The sequence below is a fragment of the Chlorocebus sabaeus genome, chromosome 29 (genome assembly GCF_047675955.1).
Source record: "Chlorocebus sabaeus isolate Y175 chromosome 29, mChlSab1.0.hap1, whole genome shotgun sequence".
NCBI classification, from domain to species: Eukaryota; Metazoa; Chordata; class Mammalia; order Primates; family Cercopithecidae; genus Chlorocebus; species Chlorocebus sabaeus.
The window spans coordinates 22,450,333-22,468,149 of record NC_132932.1 but is presented as its reverse complement, the minus strand read 5'-3'; the positions used below and the strand labels follow the sequence as shown (position 1 = coordinate 22,468,149).

Genomic DNA, 17,817 nt, shown 5'->3' with positions numbered 1-17,817 from the left:
ATTTTTTATTTTCTTTAGGTCATGATAACAGTTTTCCCCCTTATTCTGTGAATATAGTGAACTACATTAATTGATTTTCCAATTTAAACCTATTTTGGATTCCTTACATAAATCAGACTTGGTTGTTATGCATTATCCTTTTTATATATTACTGGATTTAATTTGCTGAATTTTTAAAATATTTTTATGACTAATGAATGAAAGAAATTAGTCTCTCTCTATATTTTTTCTTGCAATGAAATTGTCAAAATTGTCTTCATACAAAAGTTAGAAATATTTCCTTTTTTTCCCCCCAGTGTTTAAGAGTTTATATTATTAATTTTCTCCGGGAACCAACTTCTGGCTTTATTAATTTTCTCTATTATAGTATGTTTTCCATTTCATTACTTTCTGCCTTTTTCTTTATTACTTTCTTCCTTTCCTTTCTTTGCTTTTAATTTGCTGGGGTTATTTTATTAGTCTTTGTGACTTTTTGAGATACTTAGAAGGTCAACCTGTATTCTTTTTGAATGCTTATGTTTAAGTCTGTATTTTTCCTCCCAGCACCCTTCACCCCCCAGTTTTTGATATGTGTATTTTCATTATCATTCAATTAAAAATTTTTAATTTTTGCTTTTTTTTTTCTTTAACTCATAGATTGTAGATAATTTCCAAATATTTGGGATTTCTTCTTATCTTGCTCTTGCTGATTTCTGGCTTAATTCCATTGTAGTCAGAAAATATATTCTGTATCATTTCAGCCCTTTGAAATTTGTTGATATCTGCTTTGGCCCAGCATATGGTAATTTTATTTATTTTTTATTATTTTATTTTATTTATTTTTGAGACAGTGTCTCGCTCTGTCACCCGGGCTGAAGTACAGTGGCATGATCTCGGCTCACTGTAACCTCCGCCTCCTGGGGTCCAGCGATTCTCCTGCTTCAGCCTCCCAAGTAGCTGGGATGACAGGCACGCGCTGCCATGCCCAGCTAATTTTTATATTTTTAGTAGCCACGGGGTTTCACCATGTTTGGCCAGGCTGGTCTCGAACTCGTGACCTCAGGTGATCCACCCACCACAGCCTCCCAGAATGCTAGGATTACAGGCATGAGCCACTTCACTTGGCCCATACGGTAGTTTTAATAAGTATTCATGTATACTTGAGAAAAGTGTATTCTTATTTGTTATATGCAGAAAAACCTGAATAGTCCTGTATCTCTGCAACAAATTGAATACTATATCTATGAAACGACTATATAGTAATAATCTTCAAATTTTCTATATATCTATCTATTGATTTGCTTTTTGTTTGTTCTATCAGTTACTAAAAGAAGTAGATTTAAATCTCAGGGTATGATTGAGAATGTGTTTCCTTTCGATTCCATCAGTTTTCTTCTTTATTTTGAGACTATATCATTAGGTATATTCAAATTTAGGATTTTTTTTAATTGAATTTGCTTCTTTATCTTTACAATCTATCTCACTTTAAATCTAATTAAATTTCTTGTGGTTTTTTTTTTTTTTTTTTTTTTTTTTTTTTTGCGAAAGAGTCTCCCTCTGTCACCCAGGCCAGAGTGCAGTGGCACAGTCTTTGCTCACTGCAACCTCCACCTCCTAGGCTCAAGCAGTTCTCATAGCTGGGACTGCAGGTATGCACTACCATGCCCTGCTAAATTTTGTATTTTTATTAGAGATGGGGTTTTGCCATGTTGGCCGGGCTAGTCTCGAACTCCTGGCATCAAGTGATCAGCTCACCTCAGCCTCCCAAAGTTCTGGCATGAGCCACCACGCCCGGCCTAAACTTCTTGTTTTAAAGTCTTTGTCTGATATTGGTATAGTTTCTCAAGGTTTTAAAAATTCTGTGTCTTTCTCATCCTTTTACTTTTAGCCTTACGTTATTTTGACCATGTCTCTTGTAAGCTTCATTTTTAAAAAATTCAGTCTGAAAGACTTTGCCTTTTATTTGGAATATTTGATTCACTTTATATTTAATATGATTAATAGTCTATTAAACTTTCTTTCTTATTTTTTTTTTTTTTTTGTAGACAGTGTCTCCTCTGTCACCCAGGCTGGAATGCAGTGGCATGATTTCAGCTCACTCCAGTGTCAACCTCCTGGGCTCAGGTGATCCTCCCACCTCAGCCTCCCTTATTAAAGAGTCTTTTATTGTTATTTTAGTGGGTTGCCCTTGTTATTACAAGAATATATTCTTACTGGTTTTTAAATTAAATCTTAAAAATTAAAATTTTTAGGTGGGGAACAGTGGCTCATGCCTTTAGTCCCAGCACTTTGGGAGGCTGAGGCGGGCAGATTGTTTGAGTCGAGTTCAAGGCCAGCCTCGGCAAAATGGGGAAACCCTGTCTTTACAAAAAAAAATTTAAAAATTTGCCTGGAGTGGTGGCACACACCTGTAGTCCCAGCTACCTGGGGGACTGAGCTGGGGATCACTTGAGCCCAGGAGTTCAAGGCTGCAGTTAGCCATGATCACACCACTGCTCTCCACACCTGGGCGACAGTGAGACCCTGTCTCTAAATAAATAAATTAATTAAATTAAAAAATTTTAATTAAAATTTTCCACACTATAATAAAGGCATTATTGATACTTTTGCTATATTTAACCTTCTCTAGCCTTTGGTGCTACTATTTCATGTATTTTAATTTTTCATATATTACAAAGCCCACAAAACATTATTTTTAAAGTCAATAATCATTTTGATTTGCCTATATATTTGCCCTTTCAGTTATCTTCATTTTTTTCTGTATGACCAGATGTGTGCTTCTATCTGGAAACATTTCTGTTAGCTTGAAAAATTCCCTTCAGTATTTATTTTAGAACAGGCAGGATACTAACTAGATTCTCTCAACTCTTTTTCTTTTGTCTATAAACAGCTTTATCTTACTTTTTTTTTTTTTTTTTTTTTTAAAAGAGATGAGGCCCTGCTATGTTGCCCTGGCTGGAGTGCAGTGGCTATTCGCAGCCTCAAAATTCTGGCCTCAAACAATCCTCCCACCCTAGCCTCCTGAGTAGCTGAGACTAGAGGGGCACATCGCTGAGCCCAGCTTGCCTTCGTTTTTGAAGGATATTTTTCTGGGTAGAAAGCTCCATCTTTCATTTGAATGCTATTCTATTCCTTTTTTTTTTTTTTTTTTTTTTTTTTTTGGGAGACAGAGTAAGACTCTGTCACCACCCAGCCTAGAGTGCAGTGGCACAATTTCATCTCAGTGCAACCTCCACCTGCCAGGTTCAAGTGATTCTTCTGCCTCAGCCTCCCGAGTAGCTAGGATTACAGGCACCCACCACCATGCTTGGCGAAATTTTGTGTTGTTAGTAGAGATGGGGTTTCACCATGTTGGGGAATGGTACCCAACATGTAGGCTTTTATCACTCACCTGCCTTCCACCATTTCCCCCAGGTCCTCAAAGTTCATTATATCATTCTTAGGCCTTTGGCTCCTCATAGCGTCTTAGCTCCCACTTATAAGTAAGACCATATGATATCTGGTTTTCCATTCCTGAGTTACTTCACTTAGAGTAATGGCCTCCAAGTTCATCCAAGTTGCTGCAAAGGCCTTTGTTTCGTTCTGTTTTATGGCTGAGCAGTATTCTGTGGTGTATATATACCACATTTTCTTCATCCAGTCATTGGTTGATGGGCATTTAGCTTGGCTCCGTATTTTTGCAGTTGCCAGTAGTGCTGCTGTAAACATGTATGTGCAAGAATCTTTTTCATGTAATAACTTACTTTCCTTTGGGTAGTTATCCGGTAGTGGAATTGCTGGATCAAATGGTAGTTCTAATTTTAGTTCTTTTTTTTTGAGACAGAGTCTTGCTCTGTTGCCCAGGCTGGAGTGCAGTGGTGCAATCGTAGCTCAGTGCAATTTCCGCTTCCAGGTTCAAGCGATTCTCCTGCCTCAGCCTCCCGAGTAGCTGGGACTACAGGCGCCCATCACTGCACCCAGCTAATTTTTGTATGTTTTTTTAGAGATGGGGTTTCACCATGTTGGTCAGGCTGGTTTCAAACTCCTGACCTTGTGATCTGCCCACCTCAGCCTCCCAAAGTGCTGGGATTACAGGCATGAGCCACCATACCTGGCCCTTTTTAGTTCTTTAAGGAATCTCCATACTGTTTTCCTTAGTGATTGTACTAGTTTACATTACCACCAGCAGTGTAAAAGAGTTACCTTTTCACCACATCCACGCCAGCATCTTTTTTTTTTTTTTTCTAATTATGGCCATTCTTGCAGGAGTAAGGTGATACCTTATTGCGGTTTTAATTTGCCTTTCCATGATAATTAGTGATGAGCATGAGCATTTTTTCATATGTTTGTTGGCCACTTGTATATGTTCTTTTGAGAATTGTCTCTTCTTGTCCTTTGCACACTTTGTCCTGGGATTATTTGGTTTTTTTTCTTGCTGATTTGTTTGAGTTGTAGATTCTGGATATTAGTCCTTTGTTGGATGCATAGTTTGCAAATATTTTCTCCCACTCTGTGGGTCGTGTGTTTGCTCTGCTGATTATTTCTTCCGCTGTGCAAAAGCTTTTTAGTTTAATTAGGTTCCATTCATTTATTTTTGTTTTTGTTGCATTTGCTTTTGGGTTCTTAGTCATGAATTATTTACCTAAGCCAATGTCTTGAAGAGTTTTCTAGATGCTGTCTTCTGGAATTTTTATGGTTTCTTAGATTTAAGTCTTTGATTCATCTCGAGTTGATTTTTGTATAAGGTGAGAAAGGAGAATTCCTGGCATCCATAAGGAACAGCATTTATTTCTGAATCTAAGTTTTGACTAATTAATGCTTTTAACATTTTAATTAATGTGTTTAACCTCAAATGGATTTATCGAAACTTTAAAATATATGCAAAGATTATATATGCTAAGATTTTTTTTCCCTATTTTTATGTTACATCCTCTAGATTTGAATTTACTTTAAGTGGAGTATTCCAAAGTTAGGAATTGAAATCAAATTGCTTTTTTTAGGTTTATGTTTTTATTTCCACAGGTCCTGCTCAATCTGGAATTTTGTCAGATCGTGAAGTGGTAAACCTCTTTCTTCATTTTACTGTCAACCCTAAACCCCGAGTTGAATACATTGACCGACCAAGGTGCTGCCTCAGAGGAAAGGAATGCTGCATCAATAGATTCCAGCAAGTAGAAAGCCGCTGGGGTTACAGTGGGACGAGTGATCGAATCAGGTATCTGTTATATTGGGGATACGGGGGTAGAGTGGGGGTAGCAGTTACCATTTGGCCTTTTTTATATATTATGGGAGATAATTAACCAACATTTCATTTTATACTTTGTTTAATACACTTTTAAGTTAAGTTAATACAGGAGTCAAGAAGTCACTGAGGCATCCCGCCCTCCTCACTGATTTATGAGTGAGGGTGACTTCTTAAGAAAAAAACAGAGTAAGAAAGGATTGGGTTGGACCTTCTGTTATGTGATTTTTTTTTTCCCCCGAGATGGAGTCGCTCTGTCACTCAGGCTGGAGTGCAGTGGCGCGATCTCTCTCACTGTAACCTCCACCTCCTGGGTTCAAGCGATCCTCCCACCTCAGCCTCCCGTTACTCGGCAAACCTGTAAGGCATGCACCACCATGCCCATCTAATATTTTTGTATTTTTAGTAGAGACAGGGTTTCACCATGTTGTCCAGGCTGGTCTTGACCTACTGACCTCCAGTGATTCATCTGCCTCAGCCTTCCAAAGTGCTGGGATTACAGGAGTGAGCCACCACACCTGGCTGATATGTGATTTTTGTTTGGATCACCACTGCCCAGTGAGCTGAGCTCTAGACCTTAATTGATCAAACATTATTTTTACAGGCTTAGGGCTACAATTAATAAATGCAACCTTACTATGTTTAGTGTGAGTTTTTTCTTTGCATGGATGTTGCAGGGAAAATATCTCAGTATACATTTATAAAAACTTTGAGAAAAAAATCAAGAATCTTGAAAAATGCATGCATATAATCCTGTTGAAGAAATTGTCTTTGCTGTATTGTGTTTCTTTAGGTCAAGTATCAAAATAGAATCAGTGCCAGTTTTCACAAAACATGACTTTTGGATTTTCATTTGTTGAATAGCACTTCAGTATAAAACTAGAAATTAACAAGTTGGTTAAAAAAGAGAAATCTGGTTGGATGGGGGACTATTATAAATCTCGAGTTAACATGGAAATTAAAAATGTACTTGTAGGCTGTTTAATAATAATTTACAATAACTATATGTAAAAAATTATGGGATGAGGCCAAAGCTGCACACAAATAAAAAATAATAACTACTTATAGTAAATAGAGTAGAAATAAATGATTTAAGCATTCAGCCCAAGTAGCTAGAAAACAAATAGCAAAAGAACTGTAAGAAAAGAGAAAGTAAATAGATAAATGCAGAAATTAATGAATTAGAAATAGTGGAATTGATAAATCCATAAGCTGGTTCCTTTAAAAGACTAATAAAATAAACCTCTGGCAAAGGTAATAAACATTCACATTTAGAAGTAAAAACAGGAATATAATTATATGCTGACATTTTTATTTTAATTCTGGGTTTATTCTGTGCTAATAAATTGAACATGTTGATGGAATGGATCATTTTATAGGCAAATATAAATTATCAAAATTGACTGAAGAAGAAAGCCTGAATAGACCAATTACCATGGAAGGAATTAAAAGTTATCAAAGAACTGTCCCTTCACAAGGTGGTTTTTACAGGTGAGTTTTGTCAAATCCTCAAGGAACAGTTAGTTTCCTTGAGCATTAAAAGAATAAAATACTACTTGGTTAATTATTGAAGGAAGCATAACCCTTATATAGGAATCAGGCAAGACAAAAAAAATCTAGATCAATCTCAATATAAAGAAGAAAGTTTGTGTAAAACATTAGGATATTGAATCTGTACCTTAGGAGAATAACACTGTATGACCCAAACAGAATTTATTTGGAGATTGAAAGAATGGCTCAGTGTTAGGAAATGTATTAGTATAATTCTCACAACAGATCAAAGAAGAAAAACAATTTGATTTCAGTCGATGTCAGAAAGGTTTTTGATAAAATTTCACCTTCATTCCAGATATAATTCTTACTAGATTAGGCCTAGAAGAGTACTTGTTTGCCATGATAAACTATTGAAACCTCAAGATAGAGATGCCTACTATCCTTGCTGTTTTCAGCAGTGTTATTATAATTCTGATTGATTATTTGCTAATGGCATTATGTACATTAGTAGTTCACCACCCTATCAAACCGAGTTCTCTCTTTTTTTAATAAATATTTTGTAATTCCCACTTTACTAACCTGAAATAAAATTCATAGATAATATGCTTTATACATTTTGTAATTGATGAGTGATCTAGTTATAATATAAAGGGGAAATAAATGTAACTTATAGTAAAATATGTAGTTCAATACATAGACTTTGGGTAGGACAACACTAGAAGGCAAACTGAAGTAGTCAGTTGCTGTACATATATGTATCACCATGATGAGACAGTTTCAGCTGCACAGTACCCATGTGTTATGTCTTAAATACCATGAGCAGCATTGCTGCCACTTACGTTTTCTTTAAAGGTTCCAAGTAAAAGAGTATATATAGTTGATCCTACTCATGGTGTCTATTTCTGAACTTGCCTACTGGCTGAAATTTATCTGTAACCTGTAAAGTCAATACTCGGGGCACTTTCTTAGTCATTTTCAGCAAAGGCTTTAGTTGCCAGACCAGCATGTTTCCAGCTGCGGCTGAACAAGGCAAGGCTCTACTTTCCTGTTTCAGCTCTCCTACAGAGGTGGAGACGGGGAGGGACAGTGCAGTGGAGTGCAGGAAACTCTGGCTCTTGGGCAGGTTGAATGGGGCTTGAATCCCAGCTCTGGCACCTCTTAGTGGGGCAGCCTCAGACAAGTCACTTAACACTTCCAAATTCTGTTTTCTCTTTTGTGGAATAAAGAAAATAGAATATACTAGGATGAGGTGTTTATTGGTTTGTTTTGAGATGGAGTTTCGCTCTTGTTGTCCACGCTGAAGCGATCTCAGCTCACTGCACCTCCAGGTTCAAGTGATTCTCCTGCCTCAGGCTCCCAAGTAGCTGGGATTAACAGGCATTTGCCACCACACATGGCTACTTTTGTATTTTTAGTAGAGATGGGGTTTCACCATGTTGGCCAGGCTTGTCTCGAACTCCTGACCTTAGGTGATCCACCAGCATCAGCCTCCCAAAGTGCTGGGGTTATAGGTATGAGCCACCTTGCCTGGCTGGATGAGTTGTTTGTAGGATTTAAGATTATAATCTATGTGAGGTGTATATATGTGTGTATATGTATAGACACACACACACGCACATACGCACGCACGCATATTTCCCCTAGGAGCAGTGGTTTAGTATTTGCTAATTCTGTATATTAAGAAATATAACTTACGCAGATAATGAGAATTTACTGTATATTGCTTCTGTTTATATGGTAGTCGCCTCTTGTAAAAGTCTGAATATTAAAATTGCACTAAAAGACTGGGCACGGTGGCTCAAGCCTGTAATCCCAGCACTTTGGGAGGCCAAGGCAGGTAGATCACCTGAGGTCGGGAGTTCGAGACCAGCCTGACCAACGTGGAGAAACCCCGTCTCTACTAAAAATACAAAATTAGCCAGGCGTGGTGGCGCATGCCTGTAATCCCAGCTACTCGGGAGGCTGAGGCAGGAGAATCGCTTGAACCTGGGTGGTGGAGGTTGCGGTGAGCCGAGATTGCGCCATTGCACTCCAGCCTGGGCAACAAGAGTGAAACTCCGTCTCAAAAAAAAAAAAAAAAATGCACTAAAAAATCTGGTTTATAAACAAAATGGAATGAGGTTCAAGGCTTGTAGTTATAAACAGATTTTTTACCTACATGAATTCTGGCAAGACACCTAAAAGTTGATTGAGTTATGGGAGACTATTCTATGCATTTCAGGAAATCTAGTTTCCCTGGCTCCTTGCCAGTAGTGCCCCTAAACCTTTGTGAAATCGAGTATGCCTTCTTGAGGGTGGAACTGCTCTTGAGAACAACTGGTCCACCTAGATAACCTTAGTGTCAAGTCAAAAAACTACTAGAACCAATAAAAGAGAATAGTGGCCACTTATAAAAAGCATATTTAAAAATCATTGGTGTTCCTGTATGTCATCAAAATTCAGTTACAGAGATGAGTAATGGTGACAGTTGTACAATGATATGAATGTATTTAGTGCCATTGAGCTGTACACTTAAAAATGGTTAAAATGGTACATATTTTACCACAAAAAATTATAATATAAAACAATTTGGTTACAATTGAGTAAATATCAGTAAATAATATTTTGAGTGTGTTACTATTACAGTATGTTACTGTATTACAGTAATTTTATATATCACTATATATATAGAATGTTACTATAGTATTGTGAATAATCCCATTCATAACAGTAACATAATATTAAATAGTAGGATTAAACCCAGTAAGAAATATAAAGTACATTAGCTTTATGAAGAACTGGAAAAGTTTGAGTAGAATCATACTTTAATAAGGACAGTGTCTTCCAAGTTAACCTATGTATGTTAGAGAATTTCTTTCAGAAGTCACGTACTATTTTAGGTAGTGGAGAGTGGCTTGGCAAAATTCCTTTTTTTTTTTTTTTTTTTTTTCTGTGACGGAGTCTTGTTTTGTTGCCCAGGCTAGAGTGCAATGGTGAGATCTGGGCTCACTGCAACCTCCGCCTCCCGAGTTCAAGTGATTCTCCCTGCCTCAGCCTCCCGAGTAGCTGGGATTATAGGCGCCTGCCACCATGCCTGTCTAATTTTTGTATTTTTAATAGAGACAAGGTTTCACCATGTTGGTCAGGCTGGTCATGAACTCCTGATCTCAGGTGATCTGCCTGCCCCAGCCTCTCCAAGTACTGGGATTACAGGTGTGAGCAACTGCACCCGGCTGGCAAAATTCTTAGCAGTTAATTTGGAAGAGTACATGTTTCTCTTTTAATAAGAGTAATACAGATGACAAGACAAAGTATTGTAAAGCTATAGGAAATTAGTGTTGTATGGAGCAGAGTATAGATGTCAGAAACTAACCTAACATAAACGAACATTTAGAAAATTATATGGCCGGGTGTACTGGATCACCCCTGTAATCCCAGCACTTTGGGAGGCTGAAGTGGGCGGCTCACTTGAACCCAGGAGTTTGAGAGCAGCCTGCGCAACATGGTGAAACTCCATCTCTACAAAAAAATTTAAAAATTAGGTGTGGTGCATGCACCTGTAATCGCAGCTACTTAAGAGGCTGAGGAAGGAGGATCGCCTAAGCCTGGGAGATTGAGGCTGCAGTGAGCTGTGATCTCACCACTGCACTCCAGCCCGGGCAACAGAGCAAGACCCTGTCTCAAAAACAAAAAAGAATATGATAAAGGTGAGAGAAGGATTAATCACTGGGAAAATTAAGTTAGATCCTTACTGATCCCATATACCCGTATTCATGTAAATTAAAATTTTAGCATTAAAACTAAAACCATGAAAGTGATGGAACAGGTAAATGTTTATGTACTATGAGGATGTGGTAGACCTCTCTAAACTTGGCATGTATCATAATTTTGAAAACAGATAATTCAAAAATTTTAAGTACAAAATCACCATAAAGTTAAAAGATATGTGACAAATGGGAAACGTATAGTGGATGTTACCAACAAAGCATAAATATCATCTATATATAACATGATCTTTTGAATCTACATTAAAAAGACAAAGTCATCTGTAGAGAAAAATGAGAAAAGAACATGAGTTCAGTATTTCATTAGGCAGAAAATCCAGTGGGCAGTAAGCATATGAGCAAATGTTTTATCTCATTAATAATCAAATAAATAGGCTGGGCGTGGTGACTCACACCTGTAATCGACGCACCTTGGGAGGCTGAGGCGGGAGAATCTGTTGACCTCAGAAGTTCCAGACCAGCCTGGGCAACATGGCGAAACCCCATCTCTACAAAAAAATATAAAAATTAGCTGAGCATGGTAGCGTGTGATTGCTTGAACCTGGGAGGTTGAAGCTGCAATGAGCGGAGATTGTGCCATTGCACTCCAGACTGGGTGACAAAGTGAGATCCTGTGTCAAATAGTAACAATAATCAAAATATAAATGGAATTTGTCACTATCAGTTTCTCAAAGGCAAAAGGAAATGAAAAATACTCCTGGTTGATAAGACTGAGAGTAAAATGATCCTTATACCTTATGGGGTATAAAATGTTATCTTTCCAGAAAGCAACTTGACAATGTTTACCTAAAGCCTTAAGACTCTGTCTTTTGACTGGGTGTGGTGGCTCACACCTGTAATCAAAACACTTTGGGAGGCCAAGGCAGGTGGATCACTTGAGCTCAGGAGTTCAAGATCAGCCTTGGCAACATGGTGAGATCCTGCCTCTACAAATAATAATTTTTTAAAAGTTAGCTGTATGTAGTGGCATGCACCTGTGGTCCCAGATATTCAGGAGGCTGAGGCAGGAGGGTCGCCTGAGCCCAAGAGGTTGAAGCTGCAGTGAGCCATGATTGCACCACTGCTCTCCAATTTGAGTGACAGAGCAAGACCCTGTGTAAATAAAGAAATAAAAATAAAAATTTTTTAAAGAATGTGCCTTTTATTTTCATCAGCAATTCTACTTCTAGGAATTTATTCCAAGGAAAATAATTAAGGCTTCATAAAATGATTTAGCTATAAGATTGTTCATCATGCCATTATTATATAATAAAAACTGCAAATAACCTAGATTATCCAACAAGGCATTAGTTAAATATAGTGAATTGGTAATTTTTTTTTATCATTTTACATGAAAAAGAGGTTACAAATATATATATTCTGATATGATTTTTAAAATTATATATATGTTCATAGAAATGTAACTGAAAAATATAAAGGATTAAAAAATGTAAAGGGTTTGCAAAGGCTATCTCTGGATTTATGGATACTTTTAAATTTTCCTCTTATTTAGGGGCATTTTCTGTTTTTTTAAGCGGGTTATATTATTGTTTATTATTTATTTGTAATACTATAAGTTCTAGGGTATATGTGCACAACGTGCAGGTTTGTTACATATGTATACATGTGCCATGTTGGTGTGCTGCACCCATTAACTCATCATTTACGTTAGGCATATCTCCTAATGCTATCCCTCCCCCCTCCCCCCACCCCACGACAGGGAGACTGAGTCTCTCTCTGTTGCCCAGGCTGGAGTGCAGTGGTGCGAACTTGGCTCACTGCAGCCCCTGCCTCCAGGTTCAAGCGATTCTCCTGCTTTGGCCTCTTGAGTAGCTGGGACTACGGCACATACCACCACACTCAGTTAATTTTTCTATTTTTAGTAGAGACAGGGTTTCACCATGTTGGCCAGAATGGTCTCCATTCCCTGACCTCATGATCCATCCCCATTAGCCTCCCAAAGTGCTGGGATTACAGGCATGAGCCACTGTGCCTGGCCAATTTTTTTTTTTTTTTTTTTTTTTTTTTTGAGACGGAGTCTTGCTTTGTCGCCCAGGCTGGCACCATCTCGGTTCACTGCAACCTCTGCCTCCCGGGTTCTAAGCAATTATTCTGCCTCAGCATCCCGAGTAGCTGGGATTACAGGCGTGTGCCACCATGCCTGGCTAATTTTGTATTTTTAGTAGAGACGAGGCTGCACCATGTTGGCCGGGCTGGTCTCGAACTCTTGATCTCAGGTGATCCACCTGCCTCAACCTCCCAAAGTGCTGGGATTACAGGCATAAGGCACTGTGCCTGGCCTGCTTTTTTATAATAAAAATTATAAATAACATATATTAGAGCCAGGAGTGGGTAGCTCATGCGTATAATCCCAGCAACTCAGGATAATGAGTTGGGAGGATCATATGAGACCAGTTCTAGACCAGCCTGGGCAACTTAATGAGACTCCATCTGTTAAAAAAAAAAAAAAAAATTTTAACTAGCCGAGAATGGTGGTGTGTGTCTGCAGCCCAGCTACTTGGGAGGCTGAGGTGGAGGGATCACTTGAGCCCAGGAGTTCAAGCCTGTGGTGAGCCATGATTGTACCACTGTACTCCAGCCTCAGCAATAGAGCAAGACTCCATCTCTTTTTAAAAAATTACATGTTTGTAAGTGTTTAAGGTGATCTTACTGTACCAGATGTTTAAAATAGTACTCTTATCTAGCTTATAGGGCTGTTATGATGACTGAGGGAAATAATTCTGTAAAGAACTGAAGTTCAGTGCCTGGCACACTAGGAAGTACTCATGAAGTGGTATTGATGTGCTAGTAGTATTACTAATAATTGAGGTTGTTGCTGAAAATGTTGAGAATTACTCAATGTTATTTTGTACTGTAAGACATTATAATTATGTCAGATTTTACAGGCTTTTAGTTCCTTCTTCTTCTTTCTTTTCTTCTTCTTCTTCCTCCTCCTCTTCCTCCTCCTCTTCCTTCTCCTCTTCTTCTTCCTCCTCTTCTTCCTCTTCTTCTTCTTCTTCTTATTGTTTGAGAAGGAGTCTTGCTGTGTCACCCAGGATGGAGTGCATGGTCGCCTGCAACTTCCATCTCCCAGGTTCAAACGATTCTCCTGCCTCAGCCTTTCAAGCAGCTGGGATTACAGGTGCCTGCTACCATGCCTGGCTAATTGTTATATTTTTAGTGGAGACGGAGTTTTGCCATGTTGGCCAGGCTGGTCTCAAACTGCTGAACCTCAGGTGATCCACCTGCCTCAGTCTCCCAAAGTGCCAGGATTGCAGTGTGAGCCACCGCACCGGGCCTCAGTTCCATATGTATTTAATATCAGTTTTTATACATTCACAAAATGGAGTAAGATGGGTCAGTATTTCTTAACTATTATGACCAAACTGGACTTACTAATTATTCTAGTTAGTAAACTGCATTCGAGTCCTGTCCCAGCCTTTTGCCACCAGTATTCTATTAGAGTAGCCTGCTCCCTTCACAGCTCTTGTTACAATTTGTAATTATTTATTTATTCGTTTTTTGTATTATCAGTGTCCTCCATTAGACTGTAAGCACAATGCAGGTAGAAACTGTCTTGTTGACCATTACTTCTGCAGTGCCAGTCCTAGTACCTAAATATGATAGGCCCTTAGTAAGTATTTATTGAATTGATAATTGTTATAGTTTGAGATGCTGGGCTTCAGTCCTAATGGCTGACATGTCTGTGTTCATGAAAAAGATGTACAAATATTTGGACTCATATAGCACTAACATTGTCATTACAACAAAAGTGGATATTTAGGTTAAATTCTTTTACAAAACCAATTTTTAGGTTCCTGTTAAGTTCAAATCTACTCTAGAAAGCTTTCTGGTAAGCAAACAGATGACATTTCCAAGGATATCTAATTTGTTTTCCTCCAGGTTACACTTAAAAAAATTTATAACCCTTCAGAATATGAACACATGGGATTAATTATGTTATTTTATTTTTGGCTTCTTTCTCTCAGGTTCACAGTTAATAGAAGGATCTCTATAGTTGGATTTGGCTTATATGGATCTATTCATGGCCCTACAGATTATCAAGTGAATATACAGGTACAGTTTCCTCCTCCACCATATATCATCTTAAAATAAAACAAATAGGTAACTTTACAATAAGATATTGTTTTGACAGAATCCAAATTTCAATATAATTGTCAGAGGAATCAGAAGGCCTCTCAGTAGCATTGTAAGCATAGAGAGTTCTGTTTTAGAATTGATCTAAAAAGTCTGGTTGCAGAAAATTGGGGTCCTTCACAAAAGCATTAGCATATAAGGAGCTCTTCTTTGTCCAGGAATCCCTTCTATTAGTACTTCCTGCTCTGCAGTCTTAAAACACCCTCCTGCCTTTTTCATGGCCCTTTCAACTCTAGGACTGAAACTAAATTTCTTGTAACTGGTATGAGCATCCTGTGACTTCCCAAGGGGCTGAGCAGACCCTGCTTTATTCTTGGTTACTTTTTTTTGAGACAGGGTCTCACTTTGTCGCCCAGGCTGAAGAGCAGTGGTGCGATCACAGCTCACTGTAGCCTCAATCACCCAGGCTCAAGAAATCCTCCCACTTCAGCCTCCCAAGTAGCTAGGACCACAGGCATGTGCCACCTCGCCCAACTAATTTTTCTTTGTTTTTTTGTTTATTTGTTTGTCTCGCCGTATTGCCCAGGGTGGTCTTGAACTCCAGGACTCAAGTGATCTTCCTGCCTTGGCCTCCCAAGGCATTGGGATTACAGGCATTAGGCCCCTGCTTCATTCTTTAGGCTTTCTCCACCTCAGTTCTTTCAGATAGGGCACTACTCCCCTTTCTGGAGGAAAGTTAAAATACTTGTCTCCTTCCTTTCCTTATTAATAAATAAGGTGTTCTTTATACTTTTGACTGCATACCCTGATTAGTAAAATTAGTAAATTTATTTTTGAAAACACATCCATATTGTATTTTTACTTACAAACATATATATGCAATACTGTATGTATATTTTATGTATAAATTGAAACATGAAAAATATGAGAAAGTAGACAAATGTTTCACATTTTTGTTTATCAACAGAAGAACCCACCATCTCTAAAATGTTATTAATATATTATCTTTGGCCGGGCGCGGTGGCTCAAGCCTGTAATCCCAGCACTTTGGGAGGCCGAGATGGGCGGATCGCGAGGTCAGGAGATCGAGACCATCCTGGCTAACACGGTGAAACTCCGTCTCTACTAAAAAATACAAAAAACTAGCCGAGCGAGGTGGCGGGCGCCTGTAGTCCCAGCTACTCCGGAGGCTGAGGCAGGAGAATGGCGTGAACCCGGGAGGCGGAGCTTGCAGTGAGCTGAGATCCGGCCACTGCACTCCAGCCTGGGCGACAGAGCGAGACTCCGTCTCAAAAAAAAAAATATATATATATATATATATTATCTTTAATAATAAAAACTTTGGTTAACTTTATGATCAAAGTGCATTGTTGGTTTTCAAAATACTGGTTTTATATTTTGTGATACAACAGTTCGAACATCTGGCTTGATGACAGTCAAAAAAGATACCATACTACCTCAGAAAGAAGATACCATCCTCTAAAAGGAAGAATTGCGTTATTGGCTGTGCCAACAGAATCATTCTACTTATTTTCCAATGCTGTACACTAAGGTTTATTGTGAAATTCAGCTGCTAAATTTACATCATTCATGTCAGTTTGTTGTACTTATAAACCAATTAGAAAGCTTTTTTTTTTTTTTTTGAGACGGAGTCTTGCTCTGTAGCCCGGGCTGGACTGCAGTGGCCGGATCTCAGCTCACTGCAAGCTCCGCCTCCCGGGTTTACGCCATTCTCCTGCCTCAGCCTCCGGAGTAGCTGGGACTACAGGCGCCCGCCACCTCGCCCGGCTAGTTTTTTGTATTTTTAGTAGAGATGGGGTTTCACCGTGTTAGCCAGGATGGTCTCGATCTCCTGACCTCGTGATCTGCCCGTCTCGGCCTCCCAAAGTGCTGGGATTACAGGCTTGAGCCACCGCGCCCGGCAAGCTATTTTTTTTTTAAACAGAGTCTCTCTATCACCCAGGCTGGAGTGCAATGGCACGATCTCTGCACACTGCAACCTCTGCCTCCCAAGTTCAAGTGATTACTGTGCCTCAGCCTCCCAAGTAGCTGGAATTACAATCACGCGCCACCATACCCAGCTGATTTTTGTAGTTTTAGTAGAGACGGGGTTTCACCATGTTGGCAAGGCTGGTCTCGAACCCCTGACCTCAGGTGTCTGCCCACCTAGGCTTCCCAAAGTGCTGGGATTACAGGTGTGAGCCACTGTGCCCAGCCAGAAAGTTATATTAATATTTTAATAAATTTTAAACTCACTGAAATTATTTGAAAGATTTTTTAATAGGTTAGAAAATTTTGTTTCCATGTTAAGTACAGAAAGACGTTAGCAAACCTCTGAAGGATATAAAAGATTTTCACAATCACTCCCCATTGTACTTTATATACTTTTTTAACGTATTGTTAAGATCCTATTCAGTAGACCCCATGAACCCACTTAAGCAAGCTGGGTAATCAGCAGGTCCAGGAAGGCGTAAGTTCCCCACTGTCAGCCACTGATTGTGGAACCTCACTCTTAAATTATGTATTACAGAAGTCACCAGACTCGGCCAGGTGCGGTGGCTCACACCTGTAATCCCAGCACTTTGGGAGGCCAAGGAGAGTGGATCATGAGGTCAGGAGTTTGAGACGAACCTGGCCAACATGGTGAAACCCTGTCTCCTAAAAATACAAAAAAATTAGCTGGGCATGGTGGTGCATGCCTGTAATCCCAGCTACTTGAGAGGCTCAGACAGGAGAATTGCTTGAACCGGGACCTGGGAGGCAGACATTGCAGTGAGCCAAGATCACACCACTGCCTTCCAGCCTGGGCTACAGAGTGAGACTCCGTCTCAAAAAAAAAAAAGAAGACACCAGACTCCTTGTGTACAAACTGAGGGAGGGCATCAGGATTATAGGTACATTAAAATGATGAAGTGTACCAGCCATCCCATTACTGGGTATATAACCAAAGCATTATAAATCATGCTGCTATAAAGACACATGCACACATATGTTTATTGTGGCACTATTCACAATAGCAAAGACTTGGAACCAACCCAGATGTCCATCAATGACAGACTGGATTAAGAGGCACATATACACCATGCAATACTATGCAGCCATAAAAAAGGATGAGTTCATGTCCTTTGTAGGGACATGGATGCAGCTGGAAACCATCATTCTCAGCAAACTATCGCAAGAACAGAAAACCAGACACTGCATGTTCTCACTCATAGGTGGGAATTGAACAATGAGAACACTTGGACACAGGAAGGGGAACATCACACCCCAGGGCCTGTTGTG

General features: G+C 39.2%; 1 protein-coding gene across 1 annotated transcript in view; it reads left to right on the top strand.

Moving 5' to 3' along the window:
- Positions 1–17,817, top strand: part of BTBD1 (BTB domain containing 1) — a 57,082-nt gene that overhangs the window by 36,273 nt on the left and 2,992 nt on the right. Inside the window, exons 5-6 of the mRNA XM_007990227.3 lie at positions 4,981–5,173; positions 14,427–14,514. Coding sequence (XP_007988418.1) covers positions 4,981–5,173; positions 14,427–14,514 — 281 coding nt within the window. The remainder of the gene's footprint in view (positions 1–4,980; positions 5,174–14,426; positions 14,515–17,817) is intronic.